Raw genomic sequence first — 14,088 nt, 5'->3', positions numbered from 1 at the left:
CTATGTGGGGCACATTACTCTGTATGGAGGGCTATGTGGAGCACATTATTCTGTATGGAGGGCTATGTGGGCACATTACTCTGTATGGAGGGCTATGTGGGCACATTACTCTGTATGGAGGGCTATGTGGGCACATTACTCTGTATGGAGGGCTATGTGGGCACATTACTCTGTATGGAGGGCTATGTGGGGTCATTATTCTGTATGGAGGGCTTTGTGGGGCCCATTACTCTGTATGGAGGGCTATGTGGGGCCCATTATTCCGTATGGAGGGCTATGTGGGGCCCATTACTTTGTATGGAGGGCTATGTGGGGGCATTATTTTCTATGGAGGGCTATTTGGGGCCCATTACTCTGTATGGAGGGCTATGTGGGGCCCATTACTCTGTATGGAGGGCTATGTGGGGCACATTACTCTGTATGGAGGGCTATGTGGGGCCATTATTCTGTATGTAGGGCTATGTGGAGCACATTATACTGTATAGAGGGCTATGTGGGGCACATTATTCTGTATGGAGGGCTATGTGAGGCCCATTACTCTGTATGGAGGGCTATGTGGGGCACATTACTTTGTATGGAGGGCTATGTGGGGTCCATTATTCTGTATGGAGGGCTATGTGGGGCACATTATTCTGTATGGGGGGCTATGTGGGGCCATTATTCTGTATGGAGGGCTATGTGGGGCCCATTATTCTGTATGGAGGACTATGTGGGGCCCATTATTCTGTATGGAGGGCTATGTGGGGTCCATTATTCTGTATGGAGGGCTATGTGGGGACACATTATTCTGTATGGAGGGCTATGTGGGGCTCATTGTTCTATATAGAGGACTATGTGGGGCACATTATTCTGTATGGAGGGCTATGTGGGGCCCATTATTCTGTATGGAGGGCTATGTGGGGCCCATTATTCTGTATGGAGGGCTATGTGGGGACATTATTCTGTATGGAGGGCTATGTGGGGCCCATTATTCTGTATGGAGGGCTATGTGGGGCCCATTATTCTGTATGGAGGGCTATGTGGGGCCCATTATTCTGTATGGAGGGCTATGTGGGGCCCATTATTCTGTATGGAGGGCTATGTGGGGTCCATTATTCTGTATGGAGGGCTATGTGGGGCCCATTATTCTGTATGGAGGGCTATGTGGGGCCCATTATTCTGTATGGAGGGCTATGTGGGGCCCATTATTCTGTATGGAGGGCTATGTGGGGCCCATTATTCTGTATGGAGGGCTATGTGGGGCCCATTATTCTGTATGGAGGGCTATGTGGGGCCCATTATTCTGTATGGAGGGCTATGTGGAGCACATTATTCTGTATGTAGGGCTATGTGGAGCACATTATACTGTATGGAGGGCTATGTGGGGCCATTATTCTGTATGGAGGGCTATGTGGAGCACATTATTCTGTATGGAGGGCTATGTGGGGCACATTATTCTGTATGGAGGGCTATGTGAGCCCCATTACTCTGTATGGAGGGCTATGTGGGGCACATTACTCTGTATGGAGGGCTATGTGGGGTCCATTATTCTGTATGGAGGGCTATGTGGGGCACATTATTCTGTATGGGGGGCTATGTGGGGCCATTATTCTGTATGGAGGGCTATGTGGGGCCCATTATTCTGTATGGAGGACTATGTGGGGCCCATTATTCTGTATGGAGGGCTATGTGGGGTCCATTATTCTGTATGGAGGGCTATGTGGGGACACATTATTCTGTATGGAGGGCTATGTGGGGCTCATTGTTCTGTATAGAGGACTATGTGGGGCACATTATTCTGTATGGAGGGCTATGTGGGGCCCATTATTCTGTATGGAGGGCTATGTGGGGCACATTATTCTGTATGGAGGGCTATGTGGGGCCCATTATTCTGTATGGAGGACTATGTGGGGCCCATTATTCTGTATGGAGGGCTATGTGGGGTCCATTATTCTGTATGGAGGGCTATGTGGGGCCCATTATTCTGTATGGAGGGCTATGTGGGGCCCATTATTCTGTATGGAGGGCTATGTGGGGCCCATTATTCTGTATGGAAGGCTATGTGGGGCCCATTATTCTGTATGGAGGGCTATGTGGGGCCCATTATTCTGTATGGAGGGCTATGTGGGGCCCATTATTCTGTATGGAGGGCTATGTGGGGTCCATTATTCTGTATGGAGGGCTATGTTGAGCCCATTATTCTGTATGTAGGGCTATGTGGAGCACATTATTCTGTATGGAGGGCTATGTGGGGCCCATTATTCTGTATGGAGGGCTATGTGGGGCCCATTATTCTGTATGGAGGGCTATGTGGGGCCCATTATTCTGTATGGAGGGCTATGTGGGGCCATTATTCTGTATGGAGGGCTATGTGGAGCACATTATTCTGTATGGAGGGCTATGTGGGGCCATTATTCTGTATGGAGGGCTATGTGGAGCACATTATTCTGTATGGAGGACTATGTGGGGCCATTATTCTGTATGGAGGGCTATGTGGAGCACATTATTCTGTATGGAGGGCTATGTGGGGCCATTATTCTGTATGGAGGGCTATGTGGAGCACATTATTCTGTATGGAGGACTATGTGGGGCACATTATTCTGTATGGAGGGCTATGTGGGGCCATTATTCTGTATGGAGGGCTATGTGGGGCAAATTATTCTGTATGGAGGGCTATGTGGGGCCCATTACTCTGTATGGAGGGCTATGTGGGACACATTACCCTGTATGGAGGGCTATGTGGGGTCTATTATTCTGTATGGAGGGCTATGTGGGGCACATTATTCTGTATGGGGGGCTATGTGGGGCCATTATTCTGTATGGAGGGCTATGTGGGGCCCATTATTCTGTATGGAGGACTATGTGGGGCCCATTGTTCTGTATGGAGGGCTATGTGGGGTCCATTATCCTGTATGGAGGGCTATGTGGGGCCCATTATTCTGTATGGAGGGCTATGTGGGGCCCATTATTCTGTATGGAGGGTTATGTGGGGCACATTATTCTGTATGGAGGGCTATGTGGGGCATATTATTCTGTATGGAGGGCTATGTGGGCCCATTATTCTGTATGGAGGACTATGTGGGGCCCATTATTCTGTATGGAGGACTATGTGGGGCCCATTATTCTGTATGGAGGACTATGTGGGGTCCATTATTCTGTATGGAGGGCTATGTGGGGCACATTATTCTGTATGGAGGACTATGTGGGGTCCATTATTCTGTATGGAGGGCTATGTGGGGCACATTATTCTGTATGGAAGGGTATGTGGGGCCCATTATTCTGTATGGAGGGCTATGTGGGGCCCATTACTCTGTATGGAGGGCTATGTGGGGCCCATTATTCCGTATGGAGGGCTATGTGGGGCCCATTACTCTGTATGGAGGGCTATGTGGGGGCATTATTCTCTATGGAGGGCTATGTGGGGCCCATTATTCTGTATGGAGGGCTATGTGGGGCACATTATTCTGTATGGAGGGCTATGTGGGGCACATTATTCTGTATGGAGGGCTATGTGAGGTCCATTATTCTGTATGGAGGGCTATGTGGAGCACATTATTCTGTATGGAGGGCTATGTGGGCCCATTATTCTGTATGGAGGGCTATGTGGGCCCATTATTCTGTATGGAGGACTATGTGGGGCCCATTACTCTGTATGGAGGGCTATGTGGGGCACATTATTCTGTATGGAGGGCTATGTGGGGTCCATTATTCTGTATGGAGGGCTATGTGGGGCCCATTATTCTGTATGGAGGACTATGTGGGGCACATTATTCTGTATGGAGGGCTATGTGGGCACATTACTCTGTATGGAGGGCTATGTGGTCACATTATTCTGTATGGAGGGCTATGTGGGGCCCATTATTCTGTATGGAGGGCTATGTGGGGCCCATTATTCTGTATGGAGGGCTATGTGGGGCCCATTATTCTGTATGGAGGGCTATGTGGGCACATTATTCTGTATGGAGGGCTATGTGGGCACATTATTCTGTATGGAGGGCTATGTGGGGCCCATTATTCTGTATGGAGGGCTATGTGGGGACATTATTCTGTATGGAGGGCTATGTGGGGCCCATTATTCTGTATGGAGGGCTATGTGGGGACATTATTCTGTATGGAGGGCTATGTGGGGCACATTATTCTGTATGGAGGGCTATGTGGAGCACATTATTCTGTATGGAGGGCTATGTGGGGCCCATTATTCTGTATGGAGGGCTATGTGGGGCCCATTATTCTGTATGGAGGGCTATGTGGAGCACATTATTCTGTATGGAGGGCTATGTGGCACATTATTCTGTATGGAGGGCTATGTGGGCCCATTATTCTGTATGGAGGGCTATGTGGGGCCCATTATTCTGTATGGAGGGCTATGTGGAGCACATTATTCTGTATGGAGGGCTATGTGGGGCCCATTATTCTGTATGGAGGGCTATGTGGGCCCATTATTCTGTATGGAGGGCTATGTGGGCCCATTATTCTGTATGGAGGGCTATGTGGGGCCCATTATTCTGTATGGAGGGCTATGTGGGGCACATTATTCTGTATGGAGGGCTATGTGGGGCCCATTATTCTGTATGGAGGGCTATGTGGAGCACATTATTCTGTATGGAGGGCTATGTGGGCACATTACTCTGTATGGAGGGCTATGTGGAGCACATTATTCTGTATGGAGGGCTATGTGGGCACATTACTCTGTATGGAGGGCTATGTGGGCACATTACTCTGTATGGAGGGCTATGTGGAGCACATTATTCTGTATGGAGGGCTATGTGGGCACATTACTCTGTATGGAGGGCTATGTGGGGCACATTATTCTGTATGGAGGGCTATGTGGGGCACATTACTCTGTATGTAGGGCTATGTGGGGCACATTATTCTGTATGGAGGACTATGTGGGGCACATTATTCTGTATGGAGGACTATGTGGGGCACATTACTCTGTATGGAGGGCTATGTGGAGTTCATTGTGGAGGAGTCACAGTTGAGGATCATACTATGCTGTAGAGATGTGTCGGTCGTGAACGATCCCACACAAAGATCCGGCTCCCTGCTGTGACTGACAGGAGTCGGATCACCAGTGTGAGCCACTAAAATCTCTTAACGGCTCTTTTCGCCGCTGAGCCCCTGCCCACCCATGGCTAAACTCCACCTACTCAACAATCTAATTGGTCCCTTGTAAGTGGGCGTGGTTTAGCCGCGGGTGGGTGGGGCTTTGGCGGCGTCACTATAATCTTTAATATGTGTTCACTTGGGCTGAACACATATTTAATAAGGAGCTGAGAACGATTTGAAAGATCCGTCTCTTTTTGGTGAGCGGAGCCATGGGAACCGGATCACCAAAAAGAGCCGGACTGCCCATCACTACTATGTTGGAGTCACCATACTTTGCAAGGAAAGTTGGAGGGGTACAGTAGAATCATCATGTGTTCATGTGGAGGGTACTGTGAAGGAATTCACTGTGTGGTATCCTATTGTTTCGGGGGGTGCACTTATTGGTATTGTACTTTAAGGGTGCAATTAAAAGGGAGAATCTAGGACTATTCGGAGGGTCTTGTGGGGTGTTCCCAGTATACAGCAGGTATTGTGGGGTGATCTCGGTATACAAAGGGTCTTGCGGATTGCTCCCGGTATATGGCGACTCTTGCAGGCTGTTCCCGGTATACAGAGGGTTTTCCGGGGTGTTCTCGTTATATGGTGCCTCTTGTGGGTTGTTCCCGGCGTACGGCGGGTCTTGTGGGGCCTTCCCGGCGTATGGCGGGTCCTGTGGGGCCTTCCCGGCGTACGGCGGGTCCTGTGGGGCCTTCCCGGCGTACGGCGGGTCCTGTGGGGCCTTCCCGGCGTACGGCGGGTCCTGTGGGGCCTTCCCGGCGTACGGCGGGTCCTGTGGGGCCTTCCCGGCGTACGGCGGGTCCTGTGGGGCGTTTCCATTGTGTAATAGTTGATATCTATGAGAAGTGTCCCACAGAGGGGTAATGGTGAACCAGTGACATGGTTACGGCCTGACTGATGTGCGGGGGGGGGGGGCAAGGGCCGATCCTACAGAATTGACCGTTTCATTACTGACGCGTGATGACAGGAAGGGGTCAGGCCCCGCAGAGCGTCGCAGCTGTGATGGGATGGAGCTTACAACTGGACCATCCAGGACTGGAGGAAGCGGCCTGGGCCGGGAAGCCGTGACTCCACATTGTGAGGTCCCGGTATGTGGCACAGTTCTGCGATCATCCACCAGGTGGCGCTGTGTTATCTACAGATTACGACTCTAGTTGTGAGACTCCTCCCAGCCCTGGGTGCAGCCCCCCCCCCCCCCTCGGGGTGGATGATGGGGGTGATAATGATCCGTGTGCAGTGATCTGATGAGAGGGGACCCCACGTGGCTGACATTGCAGCACAGCGCCTGGCATCCTCCACTTGTCCCCCATAGGAATGAATGCGGAGCCGTCCGTGGTTCATTACCTGCTTTATTGAGGTTTCAGCAGCAGTGACATAAGTTAGATGTGACTCAGAGCCGAGGGCAGACACGAGCACACGCGCTCTCACCACTCACACATCAGCCAGCAGGGCGGCGACACTCCGATTCTCTCTCTCTCTCTCGTTTTCTCCAGCAAGGGGAAGGTTAACCGTGTAACACTCTGCAGGTGGGCACAGCAGTTAATGGCTATAGGTGGGGGGCTCACACTACAATATACAGAAGCAACGTCCACGATGAACGGGGGAGGAGGCGCGACGTCTAATAGGCATGGTTGGACACGAACAGAGACTCTCCCGCGGCGGCTCCTGCCTGGCCGGAGGACACGTACTTGCCCTGGCAGGCCAGGCTGTTGGCCTAAAAGAAAAGACATGAATGTCAGAGTAAAGGCCGATCAGGGCATCAAATCAGCTGCAGAATTGTGAGCGCAGCTCCGGAGGGAGTGGAGTCTGCGACGTGCTGACACCTAGTGGACACTTGCAGTACTGCAGACACTTTTACGTACCAGTGCGCGCTTGGTGTACTCCTCTTGGGCGTTCTTGACATTTTCCTTCTTGCCACCCCAGGCTTTCAGGCAGGAGGCCTGCAGGGCACGGCCATAGGAGAAGGTGAGGGGCCAGGGCTTGTGCAGGGGGCACTTGTTGATGGCGTTCAGGTGGACTGTGGCTTCCTCCTCGCTCTGACCTCCGGAGAGGAAAGTGATACCTGCACAAAGGAGACCCCACAGGTCACGATCGTCCCACCGTACCCCACAACCACCTCTGCCGTGTCCTCCACCCTCGTCTTACCGGAGACGGAGGGGGGCACGGTGCGCCTCAGGGCGGTGACTGTTGCCATAGCGACCTCCTCGGGGCTGTACTTCTTGGAGCAGGCATGGCCGGGTGTCACCATGTTGGGCTTCAGCAGAGTCCCCTCCAGATAGACGTGGTGGTCGCTGAGGGCTTTGTACACGGCCGCCAGGACCTGGAACCATACCAATGGCGTTAACATGTCACCACATCAGTGCGGCTCCACCGCCCGCCGCTCAACCACCCGCTCTGCCCACCGCTCCACAACCCGCTGGCTTCACAACCCGCCGGCTTCACAACCCTCTCTGCCCACCGCTCCACAACCTGCCACTCCACCAATTCACAACCCGCTCTGCCCGCCGCTCCACAACCCGCCGCTCCACCACCTGCTCTACCCACTGCTCCACAAGCTACCGCTCCACCACCTGCTCTACCAACTGCTCCACAACCCACCACTCCATAACCTGCTCAATCTGCCGCTCTGCCACCCGCTCCTCCGCCACCCGCTCTGCCCGCCGCTCCACCACCCGCTCTGCCCGCCCCTCACCTTTTCAGTGACGTACTGGCACCTCTTCAGATCGTGGTCACCGTCGGGGAGGACCTCTGGCTCCACAATGGGGACGATGCCATTCTAGAAGGACAAGAAGAACATGCGGACTAGTCCTGTGGTAACATCGGGGCTCGGGCTCCCGCCAAAGACCCGTGTGCCATTACCTGCTGGCAAATGCTGGCATAGCGGGCCAGTACGTTGGCGTTCTCTAACATGGAGAGGTGAGAGGGCGTGTGCTCGGAGATCTTCAGCACGCAGCGCCATTTGGCAAAGTCGGCACCGTCCTTTTTGTACTGGGCGCAGCGCTCAGAAAGGCCGTCCAGACCTGCGGACGAGGCAAGGGTAAGAAGCACGGGAGACCCCGGGGGCGGTCACATGACTGTCCACACCACCCGACACATGACGCGGAACCGCCCCTTACCTTGTGTTGTGGTCTCGCCATTGGTTCCGGCAAGAGGGACGACACCTTTGTCCACCTGAAGAAGGAAAACAACCATGGGTGACCCGGGGGGCGAGAGCGCGACCCCCAGATTCACCAGCCCCACGGGCGCCGCTCACCTTGATGCCCACAATGCCACCCTTGTTCTTGATGACCTTGGTGAATGGCGTGCCATCGTCAGTCTTGTGGTACAGAGTCTCGTGGAACAAGATGACGCCACCAATGCAGGGGTCGACTCTCTGGTCGGCGGTGAAGAGCAGCTGGCGGTAGAAGCGGCGGTTCTCCTCTGTGTTCTCCACTCCGATGGAGCTCAGACGCTTGGCGATGCTTCCTGCGGAGAGGGCGGAGTTATAGTATGCCGCTATGTGGGCGGAGTCTGAGCTGCGACAAACGGCCAGAACAAGGGGCCAGGACGGTCCACTCAATGCCAAAATGTATTTCAGTGACCAGGATTTTGCCCCTACATCATGCTGCTCTTAGGCTACTTTCACACATCAGGTTTTTGCCATCAGGTACAATCCGGAAAAAAACGGGTAAATCGGATCCAGTACCGCATCCGGTTTATCCCCATAGACTTGCATTGTAACCGGATTGTACCTGATGGCTTTGCGTTGCATCCGTTTTTTTCCGGATGCGGCAAAATTTATCAAAGCGGTGGCCGGAGGCAACGTGTCTTGCAACGTTTTTTTGTCCGGCAAAAAAACCGCATCACGCCGGATCCGGCGCGATACGGCGTGTTTTACAATGAAAGCCTATGGACGCCGGATCCGGCGCAATGCGGTAAAAAATGGATGCGGCTACCGGATCAGTTTTTGTAAACTGCGCATGCACCAAATTAATTAAAAAAGCTGATCCTTCAAAAAAAAAAAAAAAAAGGACAAACCGGATGCAAACCGTATCCACCGGATCCAGTTTTGTACGCATCCGGCATAACGGATCCGTTAAAAACCGGATCCGGTGGATACGGTTTTACATTTTATTGCCGGATCCTTTGGATCAGGAAAAAAAAGGATTGTGCCTGAATGCAGAAAACTGATGTGTGAAAGTAGCCTTAGGTGGCAGAGACCCTGATTCCAGTCACTTACAGGGCTGATTGCTGTAGTTTTATCAGCAGGAGATTATCACTGAAGGACCAGTAACCGCTGCCAGCTAGTCCTCCATATGACACTCATTGCTTCTCCCCCCCCACACAGATTCATTCTTTTCTCCCCCCACCCCCATACACATTCATCCGTTCCCCCCCCATACAGATTCATCCGTTCCCCCCCCATACAGATTCATCCGTCCCCCCCCCCATACAGATTCATCCGTTTCCCCCCCCCCCCCACATACAGATTCATCCGTTTCCCCCCCCCCCCACATACAGATTCATCCGTTTCCCCCCCCATACAGATTCATCCGTTTCCCCCCCCCATACAGATTCATCCGTTTCCCCCCCCCATACAGATTCATCCGTTCCCCCCCCCCCATACAGATTCATCCGTTTCCCCCCCCCCATACAGATTCATCCGTTTCCCCCCCCCCATACAGATTCATCCGTCCCCCCCCTCATACAGATTCATCCGTTCCCCCCCCCATACAGATTCATCCGTTCCCCCCCCCCCCCCATACAGATTCATCCGTTCCCCCCCCCCATACAGATTCATCCGTTCCCCCCCCCCCATACAAATTCATCCGTTCCCCCCCCCCCCATACAAATTCATCCGTTCCCCCCCCATACAAATTCATCCGTTCCCCCCCCATATACAGATTCATCCGTTCCCCCCCCCATACAGATTCATCTGTTCCCCCCCCCCCCATACGGATTCATCCGTTCCCCCCCCCCCATACAGATTCATCCGTTCCCCCCCCATACAGATTCATCCATTCCCCCCCCCCATACAGATTCATCCATTCCCCCCCCCCATACAGATTCATCCATTCCCCCCCCCCATACAGATTCATCCGTTCCCCCCCCCCATACAGATTCATTCGTTCCCCCCCCCATACAGATTCATCCGTTCCCCCCCCCCATACAGATTCATTCGTTCCCCCCCCCATACAGATTCATTCGTTCCCCCCCCCATACAGACTCATTCGTTCCCCCCCCCCATACAGACTCATTCATTCCCCCCCCCCATACAGACTCATTCATTCCCCCCCCCCATACAGACTCATTCATTCCCCCCCCATACAGACTCATTCATTCCCCCCCCCCATACAGACTCATTCATTCCCCCCCATACAGACTCATTCATTCCCCCCCATACAGACTCATTCATTCATTTCCCCCCCCCATACAGACTCATTCATTTCTCCCCCCCATACAGACTCATTCATTCATTTTCTCCCCCCCCATGCAGACTCATTCATTCATTTCTCCCCCCCCCATGCAGACTCATTCATTCATTTCTCCCCCCCCCATGCAGACTCATTCATTTCTCCCCCCCCATACAGACTCATTCATTCATTTCTCCCCCCCCCATGCAGACTCATTCATTTCTCCCCCCCCCATACAGACTCATTCATTTCTCCCCCTCCCATACAGACTCATTCATTTCTCCCCCCCCATACAGACTCATTCATTTCTCCCCCCCATACAGACTCATTCATTTCTCCCCCTCCCATACAGACTCATTCATTTCTCCCCCTCCCATACAGACTCAATCATTTCTCCCCCTCCCATACAGACTCAATCATTTCTCCCCCTCCCATACAGACTCAATCATTCCCCCCACCCATACAGACTCATTCATTTCTCCCCCCCCCCATGCAGACTCATTCATTTCTCCCCCTCCCATACAGACAATCATTCCCCCCCCCATACAGACTCAATCATTTCTCCCCCTCCCATACAGACTCATTCATCCCCCCCCCCCATACAGACTCATTCAGGATCTGGACGAGCCCCAACCACTTCCAATAAGGAAACGCCTGAATTCCAATATGTCTGACTTCTGTTTGCGGTTGCTACGGTGATGGAATTAGCATAAACATCCCATCAATGTGACTGTGTGAGATGAGAAATACATGGCTGCTGCATTGTGCAGACAGCGCCCCTGCAGTGCTCTGGCGGCGGGCGGTACTGCGCTCACACTCACCTGTGGACTCGTCAGCGGCCAGGATCCCTTTGCCGGTGGCGACGATGCGCTGAGCGATGTCATGGAGCTCCTTCTTCTGCTCCGCAGTAAAGGCGGGGAATTCGGTAGGCATGGTGATGCGTTCTGCGGAGAGAGCGGAGGATGGGGGTTGTGGTCAGGTAATAGTCTTAAAGGGACAGTGCTCCCAATTCTTTACCGCCCACCCTGTGCAAGGGAGGACTGACATTTCAGGCAGTACAATGTCAGGGTGGGACGACAGCGGCGGTCCTGAGCCCCCCACACCCCGCGGGTCCGGCCCACCAATATGGACGCAGGACCGGATCCACAAGACAAGAAGTGTCGCAGCAGAGATTGCCTGACGGTGAAGGATACTTAGAGGACAGGAGGGGACAGCAGCGCCCGAGGGGTTAATGACGAGTGTCACCGCCGGAAATGATAAAGCAAGAAAAATGTTACAGAATCCCTGAGGCAGGAAACCGAGCGCAGCTCCGCAGGGAGACACGCTGCCCGGTGCAGCACCACGTGCCCGAACCCCTGCACTACCAGGACAGCAGCCTGCACACCTGGATGCACTGCATTAACCCCCGTGTGCCAGACGCCCAGGCATCAACCACAGTCATCCGGCAGTGCTGCCCCAGGAGCCCCCTCTACAGGCCCCCCTCACCATCACCCCCAACTCCTCACCTTCAATACAACCCTTAGACCCCACCTCACCGGCAGCTCCCCGCCAGGACCCCACCTCACCGTCAGCCCCCCGCCTGGACCCCACCTCGCCGTCAGCTCCCCGCCTGGACCCCACCTCGCCGTCAGCCCCCCGCCAGGACCCCACCTCGCCGTCAGCTCCCCGCCAGGACCCCACCTCGCCGTCAGCCCCCCGCCTGGACCCCACCTCGCCGTCAGCCCCCCGCCAGGACCCCACCTCGCCGTCAGCCCCCCGCCTGGACCCCACCTCGCCGTCAGCTCCCCGCCAGGGCCCCACCTCGCCGTCAGCCCCCCGCCTGGACCCCACCTCGCCGTCAGCCCCCCGCCAGGACCCCACCTCGCCGTCAGCCCCCCGCCTGGACCCCACCTCGCCGTCAGCTCCCCGCCAGCACCCCACCTCGCCGTCAGCTCCCCGCCAGCACCCCACCTCACCGTCAGCACCCCACCTCACGTCAGCTCCCCGCCAGGACCCCACCTCACCGTCAGCTCCCCGCCAGGACCCCACCTCACCGTCAGCCCCCCGCCAGCACCCCACCTCACCGGCAGCCCCCCGCCAGCACCCCACCTCACCGGCAGCCCCCCGCCAGCACCCCACCTCACCGGCAGCCCCCCGCCAGCACCCCACCTCACCGGCAGCCCCCCGCCAGCACCCCACCTCACCGGCAGCTCCCCGCCAGCACCCCACCTCGCCGGCAGCCCCCCGCCAGCACCCCACCTCGCCGGCAGCCCCCCCACCTCACCGGCAGCCCCCCGCCAGCACCCCACCTCACCGGCAGCCCCCCGCCAGCACCCCACCTCACCGGCAGCCCCCCGCCAGCACCCCACCTCACGTCAGCTCCCCGCCAGGACCCCACCTCACCGTCAGCCCCCCGCCAGGACCCCACCTCACCGTCAGCCCCCCGCCAGCACCCCACCTCACCGGCAGCCCCCCGCCAGCACCCCACCTCACCGGCAGCCCCCCGCCAGGACCCCACCTCACCGGCAGCCCCCCGCCAGCACCCCACCTCACCGGCAGCCCCCCGCCAGGACCCCACCTCACCGTCAGCCCCCCCGCCAGGACCCCACCTCACCAGCAGCCCCCCCCGCCAGGACCCCACCTCACCGTCAGCACCCCACCTCACGTCAGCTCCCCGCCAGGACCCCACCTCACCGTCAGCCCCCCCGCCAGGACCCCACCTCACCGTCAGCCCCCCCGCCAGGACCCCACCTCACCGTCAGCCCCCCCGCCAGGACCCCACCTCACCGTCAGCCCCCCGCCAGGACCCCACCTCACCGTCAGCCCCCCCGCCAGGACCCCACCTCACCGTCAGCCCCCCCGCCAGGACCCCACCTCACCGTCAGCCCCCCCGCCAGGACCCCACCTCACCAGCAGCTCCCACCCCCCTCCCTTACAATCAGCCCCCAAATCACTCCAACATACCCTAACCTCCCTCCAACTCACCATTAGCCCCCAGGACTCACCATCAGCCCCCCATACCGGAGCACTGGCCCCTCCAATCCCCAGGGCCCCACCTCACAGTCAGTACCAACCCCCCTCCATCATCAGCCCCAAGACCCCACCTTGCCCACCCAACAGTCTTCGCCATTAGCCCCCCAAACCTCAGGAGCTGCCCCCCTTCACCTGACCTTCCTGATCACCCCCTCCTTACATCCCTTGGGCCCTTCTTCCTCCCCCCTCCTGCAGCTGGCACCACCTCGCCCTCCATCAGGAGCATTAGTGGCCCTCCCCGGCCTCCGTCCCCCGCTCCGGCCGCTCTCACCTTCTGGCTGTCGCTGCGGACTGTGACACTTCTATGTAGAACATCAAGTAACGAGCTGGGGGGCGGGGCTTGCTCTTAAAGGGCCCCACACCGCACAGCCGCACTATGTGCAGAGCCTGAAGGTCAGGCAGGGAGTGAGGGCGGCACTCAGGGCTGGCTGACACTTGTAGTCCCGCCTAAAGCAAACTATAGTGGTGACCCAAGGGCCCGGCACCATGTATAGCTCTATACAGATGGAAGACATGACACATACATGGAGTGATGACGTCAGAGCTACGTGCCAAAGCTCACAGCGCCCCCCTCCCCCACCCTTCGGTACCCAGTCAT

The 14,088-nt window shown here is 56.0% G+C and overlaps 1 protein-coding gene across 1 annotated transcript; it reads right to left on the bottom strand.

Moving 5' to 3' along the window:
* Positions 1-6,418: 6,418 nt before the first annotated feature.
* Positions 6,419-11,451, bottom strand: ALDOA (aldolase, fructose-bisphosphate A). Its single transcript, XM_075332754.1, has 8 exons — positions 11,300-11,451; positions 8,339-8,550; positions 8,202-8,256; positions 7,945-8,105; positions 7,778-7,861; positions 7,231-7,405; positions 6,948-7,147; positions 6,419-6,799 (listed from the first exon to the last, which is right to left on the bottom strand). Exons 1-8 carry the CDS (start codon positions 11,409-11,411, stop codon positions 6,704-6,706), a joined length of 1,095 nt encoding a protein of 364 aa, XP_075188869.1. The 5' UTR covers positions 11,412-11,451; the 3' UTR covers positions 6,419-6,703.
* Positions 11,452-14,088: the final 2,637 nt, after the last annotated feature.

The sequence above is a fragment of the Anomaloglossus baeobatrachus genome, unplaced genomic scaffold, assembly GCF_048569485.1.
Source record: "Anomaloglossus baeobatrachus isolate aAnoBae1 unplaced genomic scaffold, aAnoBae1.hap1 Scaffold_4582, whole genome shotgun sequence".
Lineage (NCBI taxonomy): Eukaryota > Metazoa > Chordata > Amphibia > Anura > Aromobatidae > Anomaloglossus > Anomaloglossus baeobatrachus.
This window is presented reverse-complemented; position numbering and strand designations above follow the sequence as displayed.